Source organism: Lepisosteus oculatus, chromosome 13 (genome assembly GCF_040954835.1).
Source record: "Lepisosteus oculatus isolate fLepOcu1 chromosome 13, fLepOcu1.hap2, whole genome shotgun sequence".
NCBI lineage: Eukaryota > Metazoa > Chordata > Actinopteri > Semionotiformes > Lepisosteidae > Lepisosteus > Lepisosteus oculatus.
In genome coordinates this window covers 6,928,076-6,939,884 of record NC_090708.1, presented here as the reverse complement: position 1 = coordinate 6,939,884, position 11,809 = coordinate 6,928,076, and the positions used below count along the sequence as shown (strand labels likewise).

General features: G+C 38.5%; 1 protein-coding gene across 1 annotated transcript; it reads left to right on the top strand.

The window, feature by feature from the left end:
- The first annotated feature begins 8,020 nt into the window (after positions 1-8,020).
- scg2a (secretogranin II a) lies at positions 8,021-11,623 on the top strand. The gene is made up of 2 exons (XM_006637619.3): positions 8,021-8,533; positions 9,346-11,623. Exon 2 carries the CDS (start codon positions 9,357-9,359, stop codon positions 11,238-11,240), a length of 1,884 nt encoding a protein of 627 aa, XP_006637682.2. The 5' UTR covers positions 8,021-8,533; positions 9,346-9,356; the 3' UTR covers positions 11,241-11,623.
- The last annotated feature ends 186 nt before the right edge of the window (positions 11,624-11,809 follow it).

Below are 11,809 nucleotides of genomic sequence, written 5' to 3'. Positions count from 1 at the left end.
TTTCTACTACAGGAATTCTAAAGCTAATTCAAAGTATTTCTGAACATCTAAAATAATTATTGCCTTTGATGTTCAGGTAGTATTACACTAATTATACAATATGCTTGTTGAAATGGACTGATTTCCAGGCTCACATTTCCTTTCTTTACCTGTTTTTGCCTTAGAATAAGAAAAATATTTTTTTTCACAGTGTGATCTAAGCTGCTACATGCCTGAGCTCTGTGGAGATATGGTTGTAAACGAGCTCCTCGAGACATTTTTTCTGGTCTTGTAGCATTTTTAGATGAAAAAAATGCAATAAAGTTCCTGTTATGCATTTTCTGTTAGGGGATATATAGAGTGCTTAGATAGGATTTCCCACATGACTGAAACAAGTGACTTAGTCTCAATAAGTAATAGTGGGGAAAACATTGTGAAACATGCTGACATACCCCAGGAGGTCACAAAGCATACCACTAATTTTTGCTAAGAGCAAACATAATGTGACATAATGGTCAACTAGAGAGGAAACTGTCTTATATTACCCATGAAGGTGGTTTGTCTAAGATTCACAGGTCAGGTAAAGAGATCACAACACGTTCTCTGCTCAGAGATGAAATCACAGAAAACGTCTATGCCTGAGGGGACAAGACAGAGGGAAAAAAATGTCCAATTCTCCCCTTGCACATAATTACTCAGAGATATACAGTACAGCTACAGAGCTGACTCAGGAGGTACTCAATATGTTCTCCCTGTGTCACGACTGGCGAGGTGTTAAAACCTCTCCATTAATTAGACCTTTCAGATCGAGACGTATCAGGAATGTGCAAATCTTTTCCATTTCAACAAAAAATAAAAGCAAATGATGCTCAAAAGCTTTGTAAAATTTTCATTTTGGCCGCCTCGTTTTCAGTGGAATTTCCTTTTCAGTGGTGTAGTACTTCACAATATACTTCAGTCGCAAACAATTCTTATTAACATTACACCTAACTCTACTGTAGCTCTAACCCAGAATTCAGTCTTAAAGCAACTTATTTAACGATAGTACCAGAAAGAAAAGGTGAAAATGAACCCATCATAAGGTGCTGACCTCAATAAAAACATAAATATTAACACCTAGATGTGCAACAGTGCAAGTTAGTATGCAAAATGTAAGTGTGAAGAAATTAAAGTTGTTGACTTGAATTATAAAAGACTTTAGTTTATCCTGTAGTATTAAAGCTAAAGGATGCTTCATTTGGATTTTTGTTATATACATACAACTCATAAGTACACAATTCCAGTCTTCAAAGGCTACAATACAGCAAGTTCCCTTGTTGTCATTAATACATCAACAGGTTTCCCTGATCCAGTTATGCTAATGACTGGCTCAAGTAGATCAGAAACAGAAGAGGTGGAATGGAAAAAAAAACCTCACTGACACTGCAGTCTGCTCTACTGGTAAAAACCCTTAAAAAACTCCCTCTACTATTCCACACATTACTCTTCCTCAGCTCTACTTCCGGTAATACTTGATCTTAGCCAGAAAAAAGCAGCACAACTTTATGGTCCTTGCTTACCTAATATATTTCTATTTCTCTAGTATACTGCGCAATGAGGTTCGGGGTCAAAGTGACTGCAGCAGCTTCCATCTGATAGCACAACATTTCATAGTGGAGAGTGTGTGGGTGGGTTCCACTAAATGATTAACATTCATCAACTGGAAGAAAAAGCCAATGGATTCTGTAATGCAAAAGAACCAAATAGCTCAAATGCATTAGATATTTTACTCCTAACCTTCTTCTGCGTATATTGCATATTCAATCAAACTCATTTGTTTGAAGTAAACAAGGTTCTTTTTGGTTTTGCACAAAATAAATCTTCTTTGAAGTGTGGCATATTCTATAAAGGTATTTATAGCAGTAGTACTATATAAAGTGTGAAGTATTAACCAGAAAATAGAAGATGGGCAGAAAGACAGTAGACTCAATGACTCTTATTTAAGCAGTGTATATGTTAATTGATATTAAAAGAAATTATAAAATATTTTCCTTGATTGACAGAATTGGCCCTGGTTCATCAATTCCAATTCATACGGATATGTGTTAAGCTATCTTTTCCCTTCTCTTTTCATGTCAGCATAAATTCAAGATGCTTTCAGTCAAAAGAAAATGAATTTGGAATTTTAAAATGATTAATTTCTTACACTCTATTTTACTATAAAATAAAATATCATTTTCTATAACACTGAAGAAATCAAAGCTAATGTGAGTGAATGCCAACAAATCAGGGTAAATCATGACCAACTTCTATGTAAGCTCTTCAAAATAAATGTGAAAAACAGTAACTTGAAGCCCAACAATACAGTGTTTCAAATATTTTAGTCATCAGATCAGTTCTCCTTACTAAACTATTGTAAATTGTGTGCCCTTGTTTTGTTCTGAGAGAAAGTTTTTGTTTTTATATAACCTTAAACAAATGATGGAGTAAAAATAGATTGTGTTTACCCTCAAGTCATATTCTTCTCTTTCAAAGCATTTTTTAATGAGAAGAAACCTAACCACACTCCCACTCCTGCTTTTTGCAGTAACTGTAACAGTTAGCCAACATTAGAAAATGTCTCACATTAGAGTTTTATTTTTATCTCAAATGCATCTTAAAAAACAAGGAAACAAGGTGTAGGAAACCGATGCCACCCAGCTTGTTCTAAGACAGAAAAGAAATATAAACATGTTCTGACTGAATAATCGTTACCTCTGTGAATGGACAATAATTTTCTTTACTTCTTTATTAGTATGAGTATAATATCTCAAGGGAATTCATCCCTGTTAACATTTCATAAGATTTTCATTAGGATTTTTTGGGTACCCCATGAGTCTCAGCATTCTAATTACAGGACTGAGCAAAAGAGCCTATGTTACAACATTTACATTCTAAATATGATTTTGCTTTACCAAACAAATAATGGATTTTACCAGGAAAACCAGTACTGTACATGTCTAGCAAAGTGGGACTCGTATGCTGTGTCTTTATAATCTGTGGTCACCACCACTATGTAAGATCTAAACCACAAGGAATGAGTGTTTGATTGTACTTGTACATGGGATTCGACAGCAGTTCTGTTATTACAGTTTTGAAGAAACAAAAAATGATGTCTCACTATGTGTGGCATAGCTAAATAATTCATTAAAATTAAAACATATATACATTAAAACGTAATCTTTTTTATTAATACTATACAGTCAAATCAGTGCACACCTGCTTTAAAATCTTTAGTCTGGGACACTTTTCTTTACATTTTAGTATAAACATGAAAATCGCATGGTGCTGTATATTTTCAAACTCCATTTTAATTAAGCTGTCCTCCAAAAGGGCTCTCTTCATATCAAAGAACTGACAGGCAATGCTTGCATATGACTCCTTTTCCAATGTATATTATGTCTCTCCTCAGAAAGGGTGAAAAGACTTTCAAAGCTACCAGCTCTGGCCCTAGCTCTTAAACATTCCCTTCCTCCTCTTCGGTTACTATATAAAGTGGAGGCTCCTGAAAAATTGATAACCGAACCTAAACTTGAGTAAGAATGAGTAAGCCTGGTCAAGGTTTGTGTTCTGAAGCTGTTTTTACTCACATTGACATATTTATAAATACTGAAACAATTGTCCTGAAGAATAAGCCGTCTTTCCTATACAGCTTGTTGAGAATAGTGTAAGTAAAGCTGCCAAGATATTTTATAGCCTCTTTAACACACAGGGTAATATAAACAAGGTGTGAATCATTTATGGATAAATGAAATCAAAGGCCTTCTACATAAACCAGGTCCTGCTTTTTATTGTTGGTGTATCTTGTGAGGGCTGTATTGGTCTAAATGTAGGAAACCAGAAACCATGCTCCTAGCCAGAGACAAAATCCTTCAAAGCGTTACAAAGTGTAGCTCTTTTCAGTTGAATGTCAGGTGTTTGGTGCAAAAACTACAAGGTAATGTTGAAAAGGTAAGAATTAAATTACTCACTTTGGCTTATATGTGGCTTTGATATTATTTGTCCCCATTAAAGACACAAGATCTAAATTCAAGTCTGTTCAGTCTCTACTTGTGAACAATACCATAAAGACATTTGGACTGCAATAAGAGATCGGGCTCTTATAAACATCCATTTCATTTGTTTCTATTGATTTTTTTGTGAAATTTCAGTTTCCCAAAGAATAAAAAACAACAACACAACAAATAAAAAACAGCACACTTCCTTTTAAACAAATATAAAATACTCTTATGTCCTTAATATATAAATATAAACCAACCTGCAAGGATTTTAGCTCCCCTCTATACAGCTCTGTTTGGTAATACAGTGACTCTATCACTTAACTTATAGCATTGCTATTCAACTCATGCACAGTATCTACATTACTGCAAGCATGTCAGATGGATTTGAGCAGTTCATATGATATTCTCATTTCTACTTGTTGAATGATTTGATGCATCTGTCCTGGGTGACTCTGCACTCTTGCTTCTATAACTATATTTTAAAAGTAACTTACAGTATTCCACAGGTTCTGAAAATTACATTTTGTGGGTGTGTTCTTGGGAAGCAGTTTTGCACCAGACAATATACATACTGTACATATACACATATATGAAAGCATATATACAGTGCTTTATTGCTTCTCCAAGGAACAGAAATAGTGTCAACAGTGGTGTACTTCTTTAAATACACGAAAATCTAATTAACTCTTATGAAAGTGCACTTCTCCACTGCAAATCCCAAATTGTGAAGACGGTTTTTCCCATTTCATTAGCAACCAGGCCTCAGGGAGTCTGTGCAGCTTTTTGATAACGGATAAAGACTTATTACAGAAAGAACACAAGAATAACATATTCAACACTGACCCCACAGAGTAACAGTAAAATAAGATGAAAATGATGATTGATTTTCACTCCCAACCCATTCTCTCATTCTCTTTCTCCTCAGCCTTCTCAGATCTCTCCTTTGTTTCCAACACACCTCTTGAAGGCAAATCAGCCAGAATGGTGTTTTTATTTTGTTTTCCTTTTACTTTTCAGCATGGAATTAACCACTGTGTTTGTTTCTATCCCTTTTCCTCATTTTCAGAGATTCAGGGCTTGAACTTAGGAGCAGAGTTTATGAATGAAAAACCCAGTCAAATCTGAAAACCAAGGCATTTTATTTTTACCTCCACCCCCCCCCCCAAAAATAGCAACTTCAGACAAATAATGAATTCTGTTCTGTTGTTCGGTGTGTGTGTGCTGCGCTGCTCAGCCGTTGCACGAAGTCTCAGAAGAGAGTGACTCAGATCTTCACCAAGGTCTTATATTCAGATCTGGATGTGACTTGGTTGCTAAATAGACTGTTTGACGTCAAGCCATTCCTCAGCCTTGGCTTGCTGAATACCCTTTTCCTCTAGATGTATTTGAACGGAGTGGGTTAAGAAATAAGGCTTATTGTTAAAATAAAGGTGAAAAAAGCTCTGATTTGCCTCAAAGCAGGATGCTGTTATTTTTTAATGAGTATCAGACAAGACATCTACTTTCATGCTTGCTCTGGCAAGTCTTCTGGTCCCTGGTGAAAACTACTGAATTTGGAATGTTTACTTTTGCTTAAAGAAGGAAACAAATCTCCAGTCTCAGTTGCTGGTAATTGCTGTCCAAATGGTTGTTTCTGAAACAATTTAATGCTTGTAAAACACATTTAGGATAAATGATACTAAGAAACAGGTGGCACAATGGTTAGTGTCACTGCCTTACAGCACTGGGGCCCTGGGTCCAGCTCCTGACCTGGGATGCTATCTGTGTGGAGTTTGTATGTCATCCCTGTACTCATGTGGGTTTCCTCCTCTACATGCTGGTAGGTTAAAAGGCTTTTGGGAAAGCTGGCCCTGGTCTGTGTGTACCCTGGGATGGAGTGTTGTCCCATTCAGGGTTTGAGCTGTCTTGAAACTGTTGCTTGCTGGGATAGGCTCTGGCTCCCCCACAACCCTGTATTGGATAAAGCAGGAAACAAATGGATGGATACTAGGAAACCTAAGATGAACTATCTGATAATGCACGAAGAACATGTTCATATACTGTATCTATCCTGAAAGACTTCATGTCATCTGTATTTGTTTATTCTAAATCTGAACTTCCAAAGATTAATTCCCTTTACACTCAGATTCACTTGAAACCAAAAACTGAACATTTCGTGATGGTGGTGGGGAGGAGGGGGTGTTATTGGAACATTTTGGAGAGTGAAATTGTAACAGGCTCATCTTAGTAATGAACAGCTACATAACCAATTAGTCATTTCATTCTAACACAATCTGGTGTTTTCTGCAGACAGACATATGTTTTAGCCATTCATTTTTATATCAAGTTGAGATGTCTTTTCCCAAATTTAGATGTGGTAAATTTGAACTAGAACTCATTGAAAGTCCAGTACTTGCATAGAAAGTGCTTTCAATGCTGATTTCAACCATGAAGTGTCATTTTTGGCACCTAAAGATACCAAACCATCACAGAGACATCAAGAAAGTGGTCATTTACAGCTATTAAGACCTAGCCAGTCTTTGGGAGACAGGTTGTAAGTTGGGTCCCAAAGACCACTAGACCATGGAGAAGATAAAAACTCAAAAGAGGGGCACCAGCCTGAAATTACTGGTTGTACAGTAGGTATGCTACCTGCAAGATAGCTTTGTTATAGGAAACACATTTTAAAAAGTAGTTGTCGTAGTGAACTGAAGAAAAAAAAGCATTTCTGTTTCAGCTTTATTGAAGATTCTCCTCTTTAATTTAACTCTAAAATAAGTGTGTTTAGATTCAATGCATACTGTACAGGCTCAGGTTGTAAAATATCATAGGGCTGATAAGAAGGAATGGCCCAACACAGGGCTTTGAATATGTGGTGCATTAACTCATTTATGCAGTTTTCATTGGCAGATCAGCTTCTTAATTAACAACAGTTCTGTGAAGAGGAAAATGTGACAATCATGATGACTAACACATGTTATATCAACATTTTGGGGGGACTTAATAAATTACCATATACTTCCAGAGCATGAACGATCTTGAACGATCTGGATTTATTTAACGATTATAGTGGCTGCTCATAATGTAAGAGCTCTGACTTTCCTCCTGCATTTATCAATGATATTTTCTGCAGTACAGGATTCTGCGGCAGCAAACCTCCTGTTGTTCGTGGATTTGGTGAATGAGTCATCGGCAGATTTAACACTGTCTTCGCAGTGCGTAAGACAACACAGACGACAGATCCGCCTAAGGCTCCACTTCATGAATTGAAAACCTCCATTCCGTGGAATCACGAAATCTTTTATTACTAAACATATTACACGAATATTACGTCCCTTCGTAGATCGCAGATACCGGTCATCATATAGTTTTAGAGTACGCATTGCATTATTGAGACAATAAAAAAAGTTTCCTCTCTCTAGTTTCTAAAACTCCTTTCATAAAAGAAGACCTTTGAATAACCTAAATTTAAAGTCCATCTTAGTGGGGTAGAAGGTGTTTTATAAATTCCTTGTCTTTTTAGTTAATCTAATTGCTAATTTGAGAAACATGATCAGGTGTTTCCTTGTATTACAGCTCATCCGCACTTCGAATCATGCTTTGTATCAATGAAACTGGTATTAACGGAGCAATGATCAGTTCTGATTTATTATTAATAAAAATATTTTGTTTTCAGAAATTGTCAAGTTTGGAGAACCTACACGCAAACAGCCTTCGGCATAGCAGCCTTTATTTACTGCAGCCCCTGCAGTCACTGTCGCTTGGTAGTCTGGATCACTAATTGACTGCATTCATATGTGCAACCTTTCAGTTGAAAAATAAAGGACAGTGTTTCTATTTTAGCATGGGGTTAATTATTGGATAGAATAGCAATACATAAAATCAAAAGCGGATAAAATAAATTAGAAAAGTGGTCCAAATCCAATATAATCGAGACCATTGTGTGCGTTCCAGGATGCTAACTAGAGCTCAGCACAGCAAATCGTAAACGTAGCACAGAGAGCTGGCGAGTAACGCAACAACAAGTGGTCACCAATCACGAAGCAGCATCCGTCATATAAGGGTTTATTTCAAGACAGGATAATTATGGTTCCATTGATAGATTGTCAAATTCCAATTATTAGATCTGCTGGGCAATCTATACTTTGAGTACATCTATTATCCAGAAAAGACAAAAAAAGGAATAAAAAAATCTGACAACTCAATCACTGTATGTAGGCGACCGCTCGGCAGTCAGCACGTTTAAATGCTCTTCGCAAAATGAAAGAACTAAAGGAAACGTTTCGAAAGGAAATCGATTGTTAAATGCCGATGCAACCTCATACGAAACTATGATCAATAGCTCAAAAGGGAGACCGGTTTCTCTGCTTGTTATTTCTCCGGTTTGACATGAAAAAAAACATATTACGTAGGTCTCAATGACGCAAAGGTCGGGTGGCGCCTCATATAACGAGAAGGAACTGTCCTGGTGCTGAAAAGAGGAGTACTTTCTCACGGAGCTGGCAAGAAAGAGATGTTCTGCTCAGACTCTTCCGTTGTCTGAACTACTTTCTAAGGTAACGTACTGTAGCTTATCTGTCAACAGATTCTTTAAGGGTACATTCAAAGCAGAGTCGTAGGACGAAAATATTTGAATGTGTATGCTATCACTTTTGTTTCACAATTCAGATTTCCCCCACCAGATCTTCAACGCTATAATTATAAAACTTAATGAGATATGGTTGCATGCTTCTTGTATTTTCGATCGTTATTCCCGGTCGGAGGCGTTGTCACTAAACAATAAGGGAATATCACGGAATGTAAAAAAAAGAAATGTACTTAAAATTTTGCCGAATCCAAAAATTATGGCATTTTAGATATTATCATACTCCTTTGAATAATTGTGAAGTTATGAAGTTAAACGTTTACCTGCTTTTTTTTTCTTCTTCTGAGAAATAAGGGTTTATCCTGGGTGTAGGGCTGCAATAGCGAAGAGCACAGGTTACCTTGGAAACGTAGTGAATCATCCAGTGACCAGTAATTTCAAAACTGATGATATTACCGCACTGATAAAAGATGGGCTATTCAATGACTGGCAGACACGATTCTTTTCTTTAACACTCGGTTTGAGAGGATTTTTGTCATAGGCACGCAATTCCTGGCTTAGATACAATATAAACACATCGTGTGACTGTGAATGTGACGGTCCCAGAGGACTTGAGTCGTTCGTTTATTGGTCACACTGAATTAATCTTTGAGTGCGGATGATGTTTTCGAACAGATAATTTTTCTTTCATTTCTATTTGTAGAAAGGCACCACGGGGAATAATTGCAATACGCCGTATTTGCCTTAGAAAAAAAGATTAACTTTACATGTTATTGTTTTTAGGCAATAAGAAGATGTCTCTTCCCAAGATCTCCCTCGCTGGAGCGGTGGTTATTGTCAGTAGCCTTCTTCACACTTGTTGCATTAATGGCGCTTCAGTAAGGCAACACAAAATGAGGGACGATGAGCCAGAGAGCAGACTCAAAACCCCTTATTTTGTGCCTAATTCTGACATGGTCAAAGCCTTGGAGTACATAGAAAACCTCAGGCAGCAAACAAACGACGAAGAGCCGATTCCCGACTACGACGACATGGAGAAGTTTCGCTCCCTGTTGAGGCTCGCTCCCGTTCAAAACATGGCCGGCCCCGAGCAAAGCGCTGCTCCAGACGTTAGGGAAGCCTGGCAGGACGATAAATCCCAGTGGGTCAAAATATTGCTAAGAGCGCTCCAGCGAGCCGAGAAGGAGTCTAAGCCGTCGCTGTCGGGTACGCGGTACGCGTTTAACAACCGGCAGTACGCCGAAGAAGACAGCCCTGCAGATGAAATCGGCGATTATGGCGACAACCCTTTGCCCGAGCGAAACAAGCCTTTAAAGAAGTACCAGCTTCTCTTCGAAGACGAAGACTCCAGGGAAAACCCCTACAAGCGCACCAACGAAATTGTGGAGGAGCAGTACACACCCCAGAGCCTGGCCACCCTCGAATCTGTTTTCGAGGAGCTGGGCAAGCTGTCGGCTCCCAGCAACCAGAAGCGGCAGAGTCTGGATGAGGACCAGCGGTTCTACAGAGACAACGACGACGACATTTACAGGGTCAACAACCTCGCCTACGAAGACGTGGCGGGGGGAGAAGACTGGACGCCGGTGGAGGAAAAGGTCGAAACGGAAACCGAGGAAGTGAAGGACAGCCGGGAGGAGTTTGACAGAGGCTCCGACGAGGCTGGCGACAGCCTTAAAAGATCCAGCCAGCCCAAGTACGCGGAAAAGGAAGACCCCGACGACTTCAACAAACTCGTGGACCGCTACCTGTTAAAGTTTCTGGAAAAGAGCGAACGAAACGAGAAGAGAGACAACAGTGAAAGACCCCAGGAGGAACAGAACAACGAGAAGAGGACAGTCGGACCCAGCGGGTCGTTAGAAGTTGACCCACAAGCTATATATCAGCTGATTGAAATATCTAGGAGATTACAAATCCCACCCGAGGATTTAATAGAGATGCTGAAAAGCGGGGAGGTAAAAAAGCAGGATAAAATCTTAGAAGCAGAGGTGGAACCTGAAGTGCCCGAGGATTTAGACAGAATTGAAGACAAACTGAGCCAGATTTCTCCTTACAATAAAGAAAGGGTTCCTGCAAAGAAACCTTTTAACCGACGGCTTCCTGAAATGCTCCCGAACGACATTCCTGACGATTTAAATACAGAAGATGTTTTGAAAATTCTCGGACTGGAAGCTAAAGGCAACCCAAACCCAAAATACATCTTAAAGCAAATCCAATCTAAACACGGGCATTCGAGACTGTCTGCCCCAAGTGCCCGGAGGGGGGATTACGTTTTATCTGAGCCCAGCGGTCTCCCAGGTGATTATGACAAAACTAAAATGGATTATGACGAAGCCACTGATGACGATGAATTAGCTACTTATCTTGCTGCAAGATTGCTGTCTAAGTACCCCAAAATGCTCAACAAAATCGACCTCAAACGCACCCCTCAGCTTTCCTCAAAGGAAGATCAAGTAGCCTACGGAACATACGAGCAGGCAATGAAAGATTACTTTGACCATATTAGCTCCGACAAAACATCACCAACAAAAAGATTGTCCGAGGACGGAGAGCAGGGGAATGCCTCGAAATCACAACGCTTAGATGAAGATATGTTGCTGAAAATGTTGGGATATCTAAACCAAGAGACTAGAGAAAATGAAGACAGGGACATTTATGGCAAAAAGTTGAATGGGATGTAGGCTGTCAGGTTGACTTTCCACAAATATTATTTCCACATTAAAAAAAAAGTTCCGTTAATGTACAGTAGCTCATAATCTTTAATTAAAAAAATCAAAGGTCTGATTTGATGTAGCGGCGAACGAACTTAATTTTGTTTGTGGTAGTCCCTGATTTTGTGATACTTAAATGTTTTTATTGTTACAACACTTGGTGTTGGACAAACACCGTCCTTAAAACGGGACAGTGAAACCTTTCATCTGATGTACCTTAAAACAGCCTACAAATGAATCAGTGTTGGATACTTTGGGTTCTGTTGTGTTTTTATCAATATGATATTTCGTACTTGTATTCCATCATGTGTAAAGTACTTTAAATAAATAAAGCATTTACTGGTATTATTTTCCGCTGTTGTGTAATGTTGTCTCATTTGACAAGGAACATAGAGATAAAAACTATGAAGGAAAAGGGTGGGCACTTTTGTTCAGCATTAGAGGTTATGGTTATGTGTGTGGGTTTAAAGCTCATAACATCGGGAAAGGAAACTCCCTACTTTCGCAGCCACTGTTACTGCAAAAAAAAAAACTGCGTC